The sequence below is a fragment of the Hippopotamus amphibius genome, chromosome X (assembly GCF_030028045.1).
Source record: "Hippopotamus amphibius kiboko isolate mHipAmp2 chromosome X, mHipAmp2.hap2, whole genome shotgun sequence".
Classification (NCBI taxonomy): Eukaryota; Metazoa; Chordata; class Mammalia; order Artiodactyla; family Hippopotamidae; genus Hippopotamus; species Hippopotamus amphibius.
In genome coordinates this window covers 121,742,950-121,759,223 of record NC_080203.1, presented here as the reverse complement: position 1 = coordinate 121,759,223, position 16,274 = coordinate 121,742,950, and the positions used below count along the sequence as shown (strand labels likewise).

Here is a 16,274-nt window from a genome sequence, read left to right as displayed (position 1 = left end):
GCCCTTAAATGTTGGGGTTGGGGTACAAACCCAGCAAATCTGGCTCCACGGTCTGTGTTACCTGACCCTGTGGAGAGAGAACTCTTAAAAATAACTTCTCCTGGTATGCACCAAACCACAATTGCTAAAGCCCCGCCCCCTCCCCCTTTGAATTCCTGCACTGAAGTGCACGCCTAGGATTGATTCAATGTCGAGGTCTGTGGTGCCTCACAGGGGGACGGGGAGGAAGGGGGGGGGGTTACATTAAAAAGAAAAAAAAACTTCAAGGAACTAACCAACGAGAGTGAGGAGGCCACGCACCTAAGCACCTCAACCCCGTGAGCCCCCTCCTCAAACCCGCACTGCCACCAGGAGAGTCGCCCGCGCAGCCCCCAAAACTCCTCTCAGCCTTAGAGGCTCGTGTTTTCGGTCTAGCATGGGGTTCTGATTCCACCAGGCTCCGCGTCCGAACTCCGAGACACAGGAGCCCGGAGGCCAGCACTGCGGCTGCGCTGTGGAAAGCAAACCCTCTCCCCTTGGCCGTCCCTCTAGCAAAGCCCGCTCCCCTGTGACAGCTCAGAGGTCCGCTGGATTGGTCAGCTGACGTCACAGGCGTGTCTTGTAGCGGCCGCTGATTGGTCAGCGTGCGTGGGACCCTAAGTACCGCGGGCGGTCGCCGGTGCGCGTGTTGCTCCCCAGCTTCCGCCGGGTTCACGTTCGGCGCGTCACGTGGTGGGGCACTATTTCCGGTGCGAGGACCGTTTAGACCGTTAAACCGTCACTTCTCGGGGAGGCAGGCCACCTGTCACGTCTCGGGGAGGCTAGCCGGTTCCAGTGCCCTCCAGAGGCCAACTCGACGGGCTCTGACGCCAGAAAAGGTCTGTCAAGTGGCACTTTTTCTTCCCTTTGAACTTTCTTGTCTTGGATGTGCGGTAGAAGCTGTTGAGCGATTTGACTTAACGGCTGAGGGGCTCTGGAGCCGGGTGGCGGGGGTGGGGTGGGCGGGCTGGGAAGGGGGAGGACTTGCCTGAGGCAAGAGGAAAGATTTGCCTTTTCGGAAAGAGCGAGTCTACTCTACAATTTCAGCAGCGCTGCAGGTGGGATGGTTTGGGATGGTTCGGGATGGTTCCCACTGCCCCTCCCGCGATGCCAGCGCATAGGTGCTTGAGATTTGGCCGCTTATTGCGTACTGGGTGTTGACTTAATGTGATGAGTTGATTCTTTCTCATCCTGTCTCTTCCTTGGCGGGTGAAGGGGCGAGGAAGGACCAAGGCTCTCAGACTTTAGTTAGAATTTTGAGTTTGAAGAATTTATTTCCTAGCGAGTTGGTTCGTTGTGACATTTTTTTTTGAAATGTAAACGTTGATTTTGAGGCTTTGACGGTAATTGCAACTGATCACAGGCAGTTCAGCCTCGCTGTTGTGTTGTAAATACGTACGTCAGGCGAAGCAAAGTAAAGACGTGGATTGAGCTCCATAGTTAGATAACTTCTGTTGGGGATCGCTTCCCTCCCTTTACCTGACTCTCCCCGAAGTTGGACTGCTCGGGAGTTTTAAACTGGTTTCATGCTTACGAATTGTGATTTAACGAGCAACTTTTGTGCACGGTGTTTTATAAAGCAGGGCATGGGCTCGATTCCCTGCTGGGTGACGGGATACCGTTTGGGTGGCATTATCCCCCGTCTCGCCGACGTTGTAGCCTCTAAAGTTGGATACGGACAGCAGAAGGGCTGCTTTTGGGAGTCCTGAGAGGAGTTTTAGAAAGTGATCAGTGTATTGACACAGCCTTGTTTAAAAAAATTTTTTGGAGTGATCTGGTTATTGTAATTTGACCTGTCTTGCCTAGTATTCCTTGCAGTGGGTTTTGGGTGAAACTGCCGTTTTCATCCCTCGTCGTCGTGATAAGTTGATGGCAAGTAAATACCGTGCAGAATCCTCAAGTGACTTTTGAAAAATGTCTTTGAAATGTCTTTAACGTCTAAAATGTGTCTTTTAAAGAACCACATGGTTTCCTGTTGTTACCTTTTCAAGAGTTTAGATTTCCTATCGTAAAATGTAAATGAGCTTCACCTTAAATTTATTTTGCACGATTTTGAATTTAACGAATTATATTAAATTCACATAATCTAGTCATAGTTGGGTTCTAGGAAAATGTTGCAGAAACTTTACTTACCTTGTGGGAAGAAGTGAAGGGGAACTGAAACTTATGCTTTCTTTGCCTGCTGTGAACCAGACATGATGCTGAGTGCTTAACTGTCATTTGGTCTTCCACAGCCCTATGAAGTACCTATTATTCTAACTTTATAGGTTAAGAAATTGAGGCACAGAGGGGTTAAATCCCTGCCTAAAGCAAAATAGCAAATTTTGCAATTTGGATTCAGATTCAGGTATTAAAGCTCAGTTCTTTGCACAGTGCCCTGCTACTTAAAATTCATTTAGGGGAAATGGTTGCTATGTCTGTGGTGAAGGGTGCAGTGTGAGTGATAGTTATATGTTATGGTCCTGAGAATTTGTTGTCCATGTGCTCCATGACAAATAGATTCATTGGGAGGATATGGTGACTACCCCAATAATAAAATAATAGTAGCCAACAGTGGGTGCCTTTGCTATGGTAGTTATTGTTCTAAGTACTTGACATATATTAATTCACATAATCCCCATAACTCCATGAGGTTTATACTATTATCCCCATTTTACAGGTTTTTTTTTAAAGCACAGAAAAGTAAGTTGTCCAGAGTCACACAGCTAGTAAGTAGAGGAGCTGGGACCCAAACCCTGTATTCTGGCCCAAACCCTAAGGCCTGAATGCTATTTGGTGTTGCCTCTCCTGTTACTAGCCAACGTGTGACAATCGCTTTAAAAGCATTAAAGTGTGAGTGTTATGGTACTTCTGGGAAAGCAGTGTCACTTCCAGTTGGGGTGACATAGCACCTTTGCTTTGTGGAGATGAAAGTTGAATGAAGCCTTGAGGTTTTGCGTTTGTTCTCCTACATGGAGCGGTTGTGTGGGGTGCAGGGTATTAAGGGCAGAGGGCACGGCAGGTTCAAAGAGTACAAGGTCGAATTGATTTGTCAATGTCCCACAGAGAGAGAGTTGCCGGTCCGGTGTCTGCTGGGGACTCCATGTATGTTGCCTCTGTGTCTACAGCCAAGTTTCAGCAGCATTGTAATTAAGCTATTAGGGAACTGTCTGACAGAGTCTATAACAATGGTTGGCAAACTTTTGTTTATAAAAAGCCAGATAGTAAATATCTTAGGCTTAAGAGCAAGGGGACAAATGATAAGAGGTGACCTCTGAGTGGTGTGGAGGCACCTGATTGTAAAGACCTTGTAGGCCATGGTAGGAGTTTTGGATTTTATTTTGTTCTTGTTTGAAAAGGGATTCCAGCTGATTGTAATAATGAAGAAGTAAAACACATAGACTCTGGAGCCAGAATGCACCACTTACTATGAGACCTGGGTGAATTACTTAAAGTCTCTGCCTCAGTTTTCTTTTAAGGAAAATGGGGATGATAATAGAGCCTGCCCTGTAGGGTTGTCAGGAATGCTAAATGATTACTATACATCAAGTGCTTGGAACATTACCTGCCAGAGTAAGCAGTAAAATCTGTTAGATACTGTTATCTATATACCTTGTGGTACAGTCCAGATTTTCTATAGTGAAACTATATTTAACGAAAAATTATATATTTAAATCTATAAAACAAAGTTGTTAGAAATACAGTCAGAGTATAAGAAATGCTCTCTAGGATTGGGAAACTTGTTCTGTGTGAGTTCAAGTAGAGGTGCGAGCCTGCTCTGTAGTGTTCTTTGTAAGACCAAGACTTGAGGAATGTCGTTTGAATATCCATGACTTGGGGCTAGTTAAATAAATCACAGCCAGTTTGCAAGATAGGAAACAAAGAAGTTGTTGAAGTGACTGTGGTATATCTAAAGGCATTGATTTGAAAAGACTTCTTTTACTTTTGCCTCTTTTTTGGCTCATACAGTGTATTCTTTTCTGTGTCTGGCTTTTGCACAATGTTGCAGTTTTGAGATTCCTGAGATTCGTTGTGTGTAGTAATAGGTGGTTTATTCTCATTGCTGTGTAGTCTTCCTTTGTATGAAAACACCAGTTTAAATATTCATAACTTATATTAGTTGTATAATCAGAAAAAATAAACATCGTCTAAAAAAGTAAAATTTGGTTGAAGTTACGGCTCAAATTGGAGGTATTTAATAACTTCAATTTATTCCACATTACTAGACTGCATTTATTTAACTTGAGAGTTACTTTTCCCTACATTCTGCCTCTCATTCCTGCCCTGGCTCAGGATGGACAAAGGGAATTAGCTCTGTCATTAACGTCCCTCCCAGCACTGTGATGCCAGGGTTCAAATCTACTACAAGACATGATCTGATAGCATTGCACTCAGTGTCTTTTTCTGGTTGCAGAGATGAATGACTCAGGACCATAACCGAGCCTACATAATTCTAGAAGCGTTTTTGGCTTATTTTTCACATACAGTTCTTTAGGTTTAATATAAAATTTAACTACAGAATCAGTCATAATCTTAGCGCTGAAATGACCTTAGACGTAATCTCACCTTTTCACCTGGCAGGGGAGGTGGTAATGTCTTTAGTGGTCTGCCCAGGCCACACCGTGGTGGGCACCCAAGCGGGATAGACTCCAGACTCACATTTGGAGGCCCGCAGCCTCCCTGAGGAAAAAGCCTCTGAGCTCCTTGACAAAAGCAATTAGGACTTTTGCTCTGTTGTTCGTTTGTCTCCAGCACTTACTCTGTAGCCTTTAGGTTGCGAGGCATCCGCCTCACTCTGTAGCCTTTAGGGTGTGTTTGATCTGGATTCTTATTCCTACCCGTGGGCAATAAAGCCTTTCAATTTGTAAAGGTTTATTCTACACTAATGGAAGAATTCTCATTTTGTTGCTATCTAAATTCAGCCAGGACTCCAATTCAACTTGAGTTGGCATTCTGAGAACATATCCATGTTAAGTGTATTAAGGCACCAAGTGTGTTAAGTAACTTTTTTATGCGTTGCTTTTCAGGAGTAAGAGGTTTACCAATCCTAGATCACCAAGCAGTTTCACAAATAAACCCTCCAGCAAGTTTAAAAATAATTAGGCCCAACTCAGAGGAAGTGGAGTTGCTCCGGTTGCACAATAAAGATGTCTAGTGGCTCCAGTGAAGTCGATGTGGTTTGTATTTCAGATTGAAAATGTCTTTGTTCTTTTCATTGTGTTCTATTTCTTTTCTAAATTGAATTTAATTTCATAGATTAAAATGCAGAGATCGTAAATATACAGTTCACGAGTTTTGAACAGTGATATATAAAGCTGCTATGAATATTTGTGTACAAGTTTTTAAATTTTAACTGCCTACCAAGAGTCATTTTTTTCTGACTCTTCACATAATTATGTGAAAGCACTTTGAAAAGCATAAGGCCCTATGCAAAGGTAACATGGTATATTTTTATAACTGCTAATCTATAGCCCAGTTCCACATTATCTTGTTTGCCTTTTGGAACAAAGACACATATACTTCAAAGATGTTTCAAATTATTCATATAGGTCATAACCCATTCTTAGAATAAAGTTATTAAATTAAATGTAATGGTTGTTTACTGTCCATTTACTTATTTATGCCCTGTCTTATTCCCCCCAAAATGTTTTTAGGTGATTTAGAGATTAATTTATCATGAAAAATAGGTGTGAAGAATTCCCTGGTCATCCAGTGGTTAGGACTCTGCTATCTCACAGCCAAGGGCCAGGGTTCTATCCCTAGTTGGAGAACTAAGATCCCACAAGCCTCGAAGTGCAGGGGGAAAACAAAAATAGGTGCTTAAGTGTTTCCTATCTTGTCCACAGAGTGGCACTGTTGGATTATTTAAAAATCAAAAGCCAGGAACAGGATTCTTTGTAGTTAGCAATACCTGCTTCTACAGCAGTTCTGGTGCCAAATTACTAGAAGACTAGTCTTTCTACCCCGAGGTACACAAGAGGAAAATGATGTCTTAAGTATAGTTGGGTTAATGAGAAAACAGCTTCAAAAGTACATCTTTTCCTAGTCATAGTCATAGTATTTACAATGGACAAAGGTCCTTTGATATCACAAACTGGCTTTTAGAACTTCTTGAAAGTGAAATTGAAGTCCTCAATTTTTTCTGTAAGTTCTACTATCTTTCCTCTTAATTTATTAATAAATCTTCCTTAGATAAGAACACGAATCCATGCTTATGATGATGATAACACTGTTCTTTATGCATATGAACCAAATACTGCATATTTCAATAATGTAAGTAATGTGAATTGCCATTTGCCAAATATATTAACACTTAACCATTATAAAGAAAAAGGTTTAAATTCTTCATAACCTGTAGAGTTCCTCCAAACTCACATTCAAAAAAAATTAGTCTCTCCTGAATTTGTCTGCTTCCTTTCATTAGACAGTGAGCAATTAACCATTTCACTTCCCTCTTTTCCTTGTAGAGTAGGAAACTCAGAGCAGTTTTTACTCATCTTTTAGTGCAAAACTCTAAACCTTGGTCCTTCTCATATATAAATTCTTCCCTTACTCCCTCTCTTAATTAGCAGGGATCACTTTCATTCTCATATTAACGAGGTTATTTTGTCTCTGCTTTAGATTAAGACTTCTGAAACTCTGAAAAGTTGGTGAAAAATAAACACAGTGTTTTTTCTCTTAGTGTTCAGTTTGACTTTCATAGAAGTAAAGTATTTACTCAACTTTTAAAATATTAGCAGGAAAGTGTTATGTCTGACACATCCTACAATGAAGAGCAACAAAAGACAATTCTGGATGTCCTTAATTACTGCCAGGTACAAAAAGTTCTCTCTCTCAAATGTAGTTTTCTAAAATATTAATCTTAAATTCTCTTTGTATCATATAAAGTATACAGTAGAAATTTTGCTATATCGAATTATTTATGATTATTGCTCTCATGATGATTTTTAAACAATTTCTAGTTAGAATAGCATCTTCAGGTGAAAGTTTTGAAATAGCAATATGTAGGTTTTATAGCCTTTTGTAAAAGCCCTTAACTGATCAAATGTATAATAGTTTTGTCTCCATCTAAATTGCTCAATACTGAATTTCCCCTACAAAATCTTTAAAGGAATTTGGCTGATTTGGATAAAATTTAGTATATGCCTAAATGCATGTCAGGATATCTCACTATTTTTTTAAAGAGTTTATCTTACATAGTTTGGAGGGGATTTTGTAAAAACTGACATGTCGGTAGAGATTAATAGATGTAACTGCCAAGGATTCTGTGAGCTGCATATCCTAGGAAGTAATAAACATTTATAAACAAATACGTTTCTTAACATATAAAGTTTCTTGAATACAATGAACTAACATACTTTGAAAAGTAAAATGTTTATGGGAATCTTTATCATTATTATTGAGAACAGAAGGGGAATACTTAAAGGGAACGTGTGTGTCTTCTGCGGAGGGGAATGTACAGAGAGTGGGAATGTAGGGGCATTGTAGGGAGTTCTGGTTTTGAGCAGCGCTATCCCCTGCCTGCTTTACATCAGCATCCACGATGAACTGGGTTGACACTGCTCTGCCAGGACCTTCTGAGCAGTTGTGCAAGATGTGGTGGGATAGAGCATCTCCGGAAGACATGCCCAGGTTCCAGAGTCACAGCCCTGAAATGGGCCGTTAAGGGATCCTCTCCATTTCTCCTCATGTGCTAGCTCCCCCCTTTCTTCAGCGCCTTCCCTTACCAGTCTAGAGCACATGGTGCAGCCCTGCCATCTGTTCTTGTGTATCCTTGCCCAGCATCCCCTTTAGTAACACCCCAGCCCTGTCCAGGCTGGGAAGCAGAGGGGAGCATCCTCAGACAACCCCAATCCTCTTCTCTTATTTCATGGAGAAAATGGAGGGCGTGAAGCAGAAATCCGCTCCAAGTCCCGATTCCTCTCCCTACAGCCAACGAACTTGCCTGGATCCATCTCTGTCGACCTCCTTCCTGACCACTGGAGTGGGAAAGGGTGTTTCCTCTGTAAGGCTAACACCTCCGCTGGTTTCTCCATCTGACCCTCTTTCCCTCTGCCCAGACACCTCCCTTCATCCATCATCCCCTGCTCCTGGGTCTTCAGCCTCTGTCTCTATCACTCTCAGCATAGTCATTCTCCCACAGATTTTTTTTTAAATCACTCCTTTTGGCCTCCCATCCCTCTATAGCTCTCATCTTCTCTCCCCTTCCCATCATAACCCAGCTCTTTGATTGTCATTTATATTTACTATCTAAACATTTGACTTTGTTTCCTGTTTGGGTATTTTTGATTTTTGTTTAATTTTTTATTGAAGTATAGTTGATTTATAATATTGTGTTAGCTCCAGGTGTAGAGCATAATAATTTTGGTTTTTTGCAGATTATAGTCCATTATAGGTTATTACAAGATTTAGGGTATAATTCCCTGTGCTCTACAGTAAATCCTTGTTTATTTTATGTGTAGTAGTTTCTATCGGTTAATCCCATACTCCTAATTTGTTGGGCATTTTTGAATATACTATTCCTTCTGCCCTCCTTCTTCCATGCCTCTCTACCGAGTGAACACCTCCTCATCTTTTCATCTCAACACACATACCTCCTTCTCTGAAAACACTGACATGACTGCCAGCCTGGATTAGGTCTTGCTCTTCTGTGCACACTTAGCCTCTTGTTCTTATCTGTATCGTGGCCATAATAATATTAATAGATGATTGAGCACTATTGGACCAGTCATCATGTACTATTATTATGTTGGTATTAATACTATAGCACATTGTTTCATCCTCAGAAGGACTCAGAGATATTTTCATCCTGATTCTATTCTTAAGAAAATTGAACAACAGAGAAGTTAAGTAACTTGAACTGCGTTCCCCTATAGCCTATTTATTCAGTGCTGAGAGCCAGTGGGTCTCAAGCTTGATCGTGCATCAGAATCATCTAGAGGGCTTGTGAAAACACAGACCGCTGCCCTTGCTCTCAGAGTTCCCAGTTCAGTAGATCTGAGGTGGGAGAGTTTGCATTTGCAACAAGCTAGTAGATGGTGTTCATGCTGCTGGTGCATGGAGCACACTGAAATCCACTGCTCTCTATCGACCTTGTCTCTTTACTTGTGTCTCTCCAGCTAAAATGGGAGTTCCTTAGGGCAGGAGCTGGGTTTTTTTTCTTTTCTTTTCTTTTTATTTTTTCTTTTTTTTTTATGTCCACATTCCCAGCATCTAGCAAAGTAGTTCTGACAGGTGGTAGGCCTTTGATAAATGTTTATTTGAATGAATGATGTAATGGTTCTGGCCTTTTAAGTGTATTTTTGCCCCGATGAAATTTCTGTGTATTTCAAGAATTTTCAGGTTTTATCAGTCACATACTTGATTGGCATACAGGGGCCGTGTACTCGAAGGGTTTGTAAGGTTAATTGTTAATTGTGTGACTTTAAAATACTCTGATGCCAGAGGTCACATCTGTTGTATTTGGCTCACTGTTCTTTCCAGAGTGGACTCCTCACTGCCTATTGGTTTATACTGTCATTATGGAAAGAGGCTTTTTGGCCTTTTGGAAATTTCTTTCTTAAAATAGCACCTTCCTTGATGTAAAATGACTCCATCATAAATGTGATGGCTTATAGGAATCGTGGTTCATTTACTTTCCAGTAGTGGAGCTTCTTAAAATGCCTGTATGACATGGAGTAGTTGAGTGGGAGGTTGGGGCACATTATCTCAGCCAGCTTGGCTCTGGGTCATCAACAGCCAGGCATCAAGTGGGAAACAAGACATTTCTGACGGCTTGAGAACTTTGTTTCTAGCAGTCAAAGTTTGGCTTAATGGTATTTTTTATGTTGCTTTCCTTTTGAAGTAGAAACTACTACTGGTTTGTATTATAATAGGTCATCTCTGATGCTATTCAAAACCTGGATAAGAAGTTTGATGTTATGCATGGAAAGGTTTCAAAAATCCACCGTTTTCGTATGAAGTCATTGTGGCAAAATCGTGTAAGTGTTATAAAAATATTTTCACAACTATAATAAACCTCTGATTTCTAAAGATGCTAATCAGAAGTGAGAGAAAACTAATAACTGTGAGATGAGCAAGGCTGATCTATACTTGCTATAGCAGCAGATGGGAGACTAAACCTCTGCTGGAAAAATGCTGAAGTCTAGGTTTGAGAAATGTATGACAGTGGGTATTTTTATGTTTGTAACCATAATATATTAAATGCAATTAAAATGTAGGATTGAAGAGAAATAGAAATCATGTAATCAAAATAGTGCATTTATCTTTAATAATATCAAGCAATCTTCCATGGGAAGTAATTATCAATGTATTTACTATTTGTTTCCTTTTTCTTTCACTCACTCACAGTTGGTTTATGCTGGGTTTGTGTCATTTCAGAAGCCACCTGGATATGCATATAAAAATTATAGTTACCTGCTTTCTAGAAAGCTCAAAGCCCAGAAAATGAGGAAAAGGGAGCTTCAGTCTACATTCTCTTACCCTGAAAGTTATAGCCCGACTATACCAGTACAAAGGCCGCAGAATGATTCCCAGGGCAACCTTGTAGGAACACCTTTTCAGCCTGATGAGTCCCTGCAGCAGGAGCAGAAGCCCTTGAAGCAGGAGCCCTTGGAGCAGGAGCCCCTGGAGCAGGAGCCCCTGAAGCAGGAGCCCCTGGAGCAGGAGCCCCTGGAGCAGGAGCCCCTGAAGCAGGAGTCCCTGAAGCAGGAGCCACTGGAGCAGGAGCCACTGGAGCAGGAGCCACTGGAGCAGGAGCCACTGGAGCAGGAGCCAGCCTTCACCCAGAGCTCGACTTCCCCCCCATTCTCCCCATATTCCTACCAGCCTTGCTACACGCCCGAGGACCGCATGCAGGGCACCTCCCCCATGGCTTACTACAGCAGCCCAAGGGCCCGCAGAGGCACTGGTCTCTTCTCACCCACCCGGCCCGTTGTAACCACATCTGCAACCACGCTGTCCCAGGGTGAATCCAGTCCAGCACATAGCTCTGACATGATGACCAACCTCCGTGAGTGTGAACTGACATGTGTTACAAGTAGCATTATTTACCCTATATTCCTCAACACCCTTGATACAAGGTTGTGGAAGCTGTTTGTTTCCCATCTTGAGGGCTAGTTTGGGGTGATACTCATAACGATGACTAACACTTCTTAAGTGTCTGTGATGTGCCTGCACTGTGCCAGTCAACTGACACGCTGCTTCTCCACTAATGCTCGTAATGATCCCATTGTGAGTTTTTTCATCGTCTGTTTTTCTTTACCCTTCCCCTGTGTAAATAATCAGAATGCTCCTAAGATGGCCAGAGCCCAGATAACAGGAAAGAAAAGGTGCACTTTAGGCTAATTCACATGAACAGAGGTCAAATTTGTGTTGATGGTCCTTGGTTAGAGAAACAAACGTTCCTGGCGAATTACAAAACCCACCTCCATTACCACACACTAACTTTAGGGAGTCGAGGGCTCTGGTTGAGTAAATGAATACTTGTCTGGACACAAAGAAATTTCAGTACAACTTAGTGAACAGCACAGCTAAAACTTCTTGAGGTATGAGGACCTAAATTGTTTCATGCCTCAGGTATTTCTTTTTCAAACATAAACCTTCAACCAAAAGTTCTATTACTATGCAGTGAAACTTGAAAGGGGTATTCAGTGTAATGTTAAAGTTACTTCTGACCTAACTAAGCAGAAATCTTGTTTTCTTCAGAATTCAGATAAGCATTTAAGCCTTGAGAGACAGGAATTTTAAAGCCATGGGAGAGGTTCAGTAAGAGAACTGATTAAAGATAATGGGGGTTATTGAAATTTATTGGTTAAAGTCAATAAATTTAAGCGATTATAAAACTAAATTCTGGGGATTTCCATTGCAATTAGCTAGTAAAAGAAACCTCGTTTGGAGAGACCAAGAGAACAGAGATTGAGAGAAATTCTTTGAAATACTTAAATTAAAAGAGCAATAGATTATTTTAGATTAACCTAATTTAAGCGAAGTAACATATCTTTTGCTGTATTTGCCTGTGGCCAAAAAGGGCTCAGATTGCTCAGTCTATTCTGTGATCTTTGAAACTGTAAGGTATCTTCTGAAGCTGCTTTTGTTGTTTGGGGGAGGTCAGGTGGGACGTTCTTGGGTAGCCATCCTCAGGTCCTCTTCATCTAGGCTTTCACTGGACTTTACCTTGGAGTCCTGGGTCCATGCTGGGGTACTTCACAGAAGGTTCCAGGGATTAGACAATTACTCCCTACTTAACATCTCTTCTTTCAGGATAATGATCAGGTCAAGTATGATTTGTTTTTTTCTCCCCATTGAAGCTATAAGTCCACCAGTTGGAACTGACCCGGATGCCCTCAGACCAAACTTCCCTGAAGACCCTTCAACCTGGACTGTGGATGAAGTAGTCCTGTTTCTGAGATACGTAGATCCTCATACAGTCGTTCCCCTGATGAACCTCTTCAGGCAACACGTAATGTATCTTTTGATCTGGTTTTGCTGCTGTAATGGCTTTGAATGACCTCTGTGCAGGCCCTTCAGTTGAATACTGATTAGTGTAGATGGTGGGGGAACCCTATCAACTGATTTTTCCATGTGTGAGAAAGTTTACTTTGCCCAAAGTTAGATCCTTAAAGGGTAGAGGCTGGATCTGTGCTTTAAGTGGGTATCCAAGTACATAAAATACTACAAGTCTTCAAGTTCTCAGGAGAAGATGGTTCGGCATGGCCACTCTCAGGTGTCTTCTCCTTTGTAACAACAGCTACAAGGATCCTCCTCCCCACCTGCTCCCTGCTTGGCCCCAGGACCATGAGTAGGAGGGAGTGATCACAGCTGTGACATGGTAGACTCCTTGTTATCATGCCCCATGAATCCAGCAACTGATTCCATTTGACTCAGTTCTGTTGACCTTATATGGTTATTGATGACTTGGGATGCCGATACCCTTATGCCATTTACAAAATAACATCATGGGCTAAATTTTAAGTTATAATTTCTTTAATTTCTAGTTTTACTTAGTAGAAAATGTATGAAGGTACCTGACAAAGGCAATACTGTGAGGGATTTCAGGTCCCTTCAGCCAGTGATATATGATTCAGTACATATTGTTCATTCAGTACATATGGTTTTATTTTTAAACCAGAACTCGTGAAAACCAGATAATATGCTTTAGCAGCATCATTTGGTCAATTAATTCTTTTTTACATTAGGATGCCTTGTGACTATCAAGTAATGTTTTTTTATAGTGTTTCCTAAGGAATAAAATTAGTGCCCACATATCTGATATACCCTTTCCAGTGTGGTAAGAAAATCAGTAATTAGTTTTAGCATCTAATTAGCTTGACTAACTGATAAGCTTTCAATGTTAAGACAGCACTGTATAGCACACTTAGAGCTGGCATACTCATGTTCCCAGCCCTTCTAAGAAAGTTAATGACCATCTGAAATTCATTTTTACCATTCATAGTTTTTACTCTTATTCATAGCTATGCAGTATTTTGTTCAACACACAGTATTTAAAATTAGGTAGTTTGACGCTTAGGACATTTTTAAGATATTAGGTTAAATTTCCTTTTTCTTAAAATTTGAAGCAAATTTACAAATGATTAAGTGATGCTTCACTGTACAAATTAGATTTTTAATAGTTTCCATCAAGTAGTTGCATATTCAGAGAATATACAACTGGAATGAGCTGCTCTCTAATTAGTGTTACATATTCTTACATAGAAAGGAATAACCATTCTGACAAAATATGAAAGCTTTATTAATTATTTTAATTTCCTTCTTTGTAGGCCATTGATGGGAAAGCTCTGCTACTGCTCAAGAGTGACATGATGATGAAGTACATGGGGCTCAAGCTGGGGACAGCCGTGAAGCTGTGCCACTACATTGAAAGGCTTAAAGACGACAAATAGACGTTTGAACAACTGTGTGTAGATTAGATTGGGCTTAATTCTGGGGAGACCAATGCCATCATTTTTCTGCCCTAAGAAGTTCTTGTTGTGTAGAATGTTCCTCTAAAATACGGTGTATCCAAAATTGCAGAACCCTGGAGCAGTCCAATCTACTTTAGTAGCCATTTTAATGCGTTAGTGCTAGCATAGTCAAACTGGTGGTTTGTTCGTTATCTTTTCATTATTTTCATTGTGTAGTTTACAGATACACTTCATGCAGGAAACAGAGAAACACCTTTGATTTTGGTTAATGTTTATATGTAAAACCAAAACAGCCAAATCCCAAAGGGGAAAGTAATCAGGGAGGGACTGACAGGCTCTCTGATGAAAGCCATGAGATGTTTTCCTTAGAAGAGAATTTAAAGATGCAACTATAGATATCGTCTCTTTCTCAATATTTTATGTTTGTTACTGCAACATTCTGTTCATGTTCTACCATTTTCCCGAAAGGGACTAGCCACATAAATTATTTTCCTTTCTGTTATTATTTCACTGTATGTTTTATCTCTTCCTATTTAAAGGGGAAAAAAGCAGCCTTTTAAGATTTTGTGAAGTGTCCTTACCAGTTCTTTTTAAATTATAAGGTAGATAGTCATTATATGCAACAGGTATTACACTACAAGGGTGGTTTGGATGGAGTCCGACTATATTCTTTTCAATTAAATACATGTTATTTTAAAACTTCCACATGTTGTCCAAGCTTGGACATTTAACTAGGCACTCATTGCTCACATCGCTCCATGAAGATGCCTATGTCTGAGTTTTTTAAAGATGTATTTTATTATCTGTTTATTCCTCATATGGATGCTGTTTCATATTTATATTTTATTCTGTGTCTGAAGTATACACACAAGTAAATCTTTCCTTTTTTAATTTAAAATGGCACTTTACACTTCCACAGAGGTAAAGATCAACTCTATATATAGTGAGTTTTTTCAATTCTGTAAAACATATGTACATCGTTTGCCGTCACTGGTACCTCTCAGCTCACACTTCCAGGGTTTCCATACAGGGAAATTCTGTCTTGTGCGATGTTTCTAGTTAATTTCCTTTCTGAGCCATTTATCCTACTAAACTCGAATTCATTCTGATCTGTCATCTTAAACTTTATCTTAAAAATTAGAACTTTCAAGTGGAACATGTTCATTGTTTTATTTATTACGTTGTTATATTGTATAATATTTAGTGTAATGTTTATAAGCTATGAGAAATGGTGCTAATTGTATTAGTCATTTGTTATAAATGCCAATAAGATGTTTACCGGGGTTAAGAATATACATTTCCTTTTTAGAAAACCAAGTATATTTTATAAGCAAATGTAACTATTTACTGGGCATATATGATTTAAAGAGCTTTTTCACCTGTTATTTCTTTTGTGTTATAAGACAAGATTCTAATTTAAACTTGGTCTTCTTACAAATTGTTTGCGTGAAGATTCTGTGCCCACTTGAACAGTCCTCAGGTGTTTGTATAAATACTATGTTTTACAGTTTTTAGATTTTAAAATATAATAAAGTTCAGTAACCACAACCATTAATGTCAAAGCCTCAGATTTGATTTTACTTGCTTAAAGACTTAGAGCAAGCAGCGATGCATGTCATGAGTAGTTATACTCTATGACAGCTTCACTAGAGAATTCTCTATCCTGAATATCAAGGCAAAAGTATGGCTAACACAATAACTTTCATAAATACAGGCCTCAATTAGCAGAACTAGAATTTAATATCCACTGAAACAGAAATTTCTCTCTCTAAAATTACCCTTATCTCTATGAAACAGCCAAATCGAGACTAAATTTGTTTACAGAATAAGTCTGGTCAATTAACCACATAGGCTTCTCCACACTGGCTGTGGTGGAACTCCTCAGAAGGAGTCTCAGACTGAATTCCCCAAAGGCCTCTCAAGAGCCAGCAAAGCCATGCCAAAGGCCTGTCATCAGCCTTCACCTCAGTGGATCTCTTCTTGTAGAAAATCCCTAAAACATCAAGATTCCCACACATGCCAGGAGACAGTCTTTCCCATTCACCTGATAAGACTGCTCAGAACCCAAGAGTCTCCAGTGTCTGGAGGGACCAGGCAGAGAGAAAAGAAAAATGTTTCAATTCTACCCACAGGTATAGACTTAAAAGTGCTGTTAAGTCACAACTAACTTAAGGGGAAGGGCTTCCCTATACCTGGAAAACACAGATCAAAACCAGTGACATTCCAGACAAAACCCATAAAGATTATAACCATATTCATCAGTTCACTCAGTAACCAATCCATTTAACTTTATGAAGCCTGAAGTTTTCCATTAGGATTTTTTAATATCTTACCCAGTTCAGCGATATGATCTGA

The 16,274-nt window shown here is 40.3% G+C and overlaps 1 protein-coding gene across 3 annotated transcripts; it reads left to right on the top strand.

Annotated features, from left to right (window-relative positions):
• The first annotated feature begins 737 nt into the window (after window positions 1-737).
• Window positions 738-15,470, top strand: SCML1 (Scm polycomb group protein like 1). Of its 3 annotated transcripts, XM_057719303.1 has the most exons (8): window positions 738-857; window positions 5,025-5,174; window positions 6,190-6,270; window positions 6,735-6,812; window positions 9,873-9,977; window positions 10,378-11,008; window positions 12,306-12,457; window positions 13,776-15,470. In XM_057719303.1, exons 2-8 carry the CDS (start codon window positions 5,145-5,147, stop codon window positions 13,896-13,898), a joined length of 1,200 nt encoding a protein of 399 aa, XP_057575286.1. In that variant the 5' UTR covers window positions 738-857; window positions 5,025-5,144; the 3' UTR covers window positions 13,899-15,470. The 3 variants fall into 3 exon arrangements, with proteins under 3 accessions (XP_057575286.1, XP_057575287.1, XP_057575288.1); XM_057719304.1 differs by lacking the exon at window positions 738-857 and having other exon boundaries at window positions 4,124-5,174; window positions 6,738-6,812; XM_057719305.1 differs by lacking the exons at window positions 738-857; window positions 6,190-6,270 and having other exon boundaries at window positions 4,125-5,174.
• Window positions 15,471-16,274: the final 804 nt, after the last annotated feature.

Bases quoted from the DNA above. Each gene is read 5' to 3' on its own strand.
- SCML1 (XM_057719303.1), top strand. From the start codon at position 5,145: ATGTCTAGTGGCTCCAGTGAAGTCGATGTG. The intron at 6,271-6,734 runs GTAAGTAATGTG...TTAAAATATTAG, and splicing joins ATACTGCATATTTCAATAAT to CAGGAAAGTGTTATGTCTGA. The intron at 6,813-9,872 runs GTACAAAAAGTT...GTATTATAATAG, and splicing joins ATGTCCTTAATTACTGCCAG to GTCATCTCTGATGCTATTCA.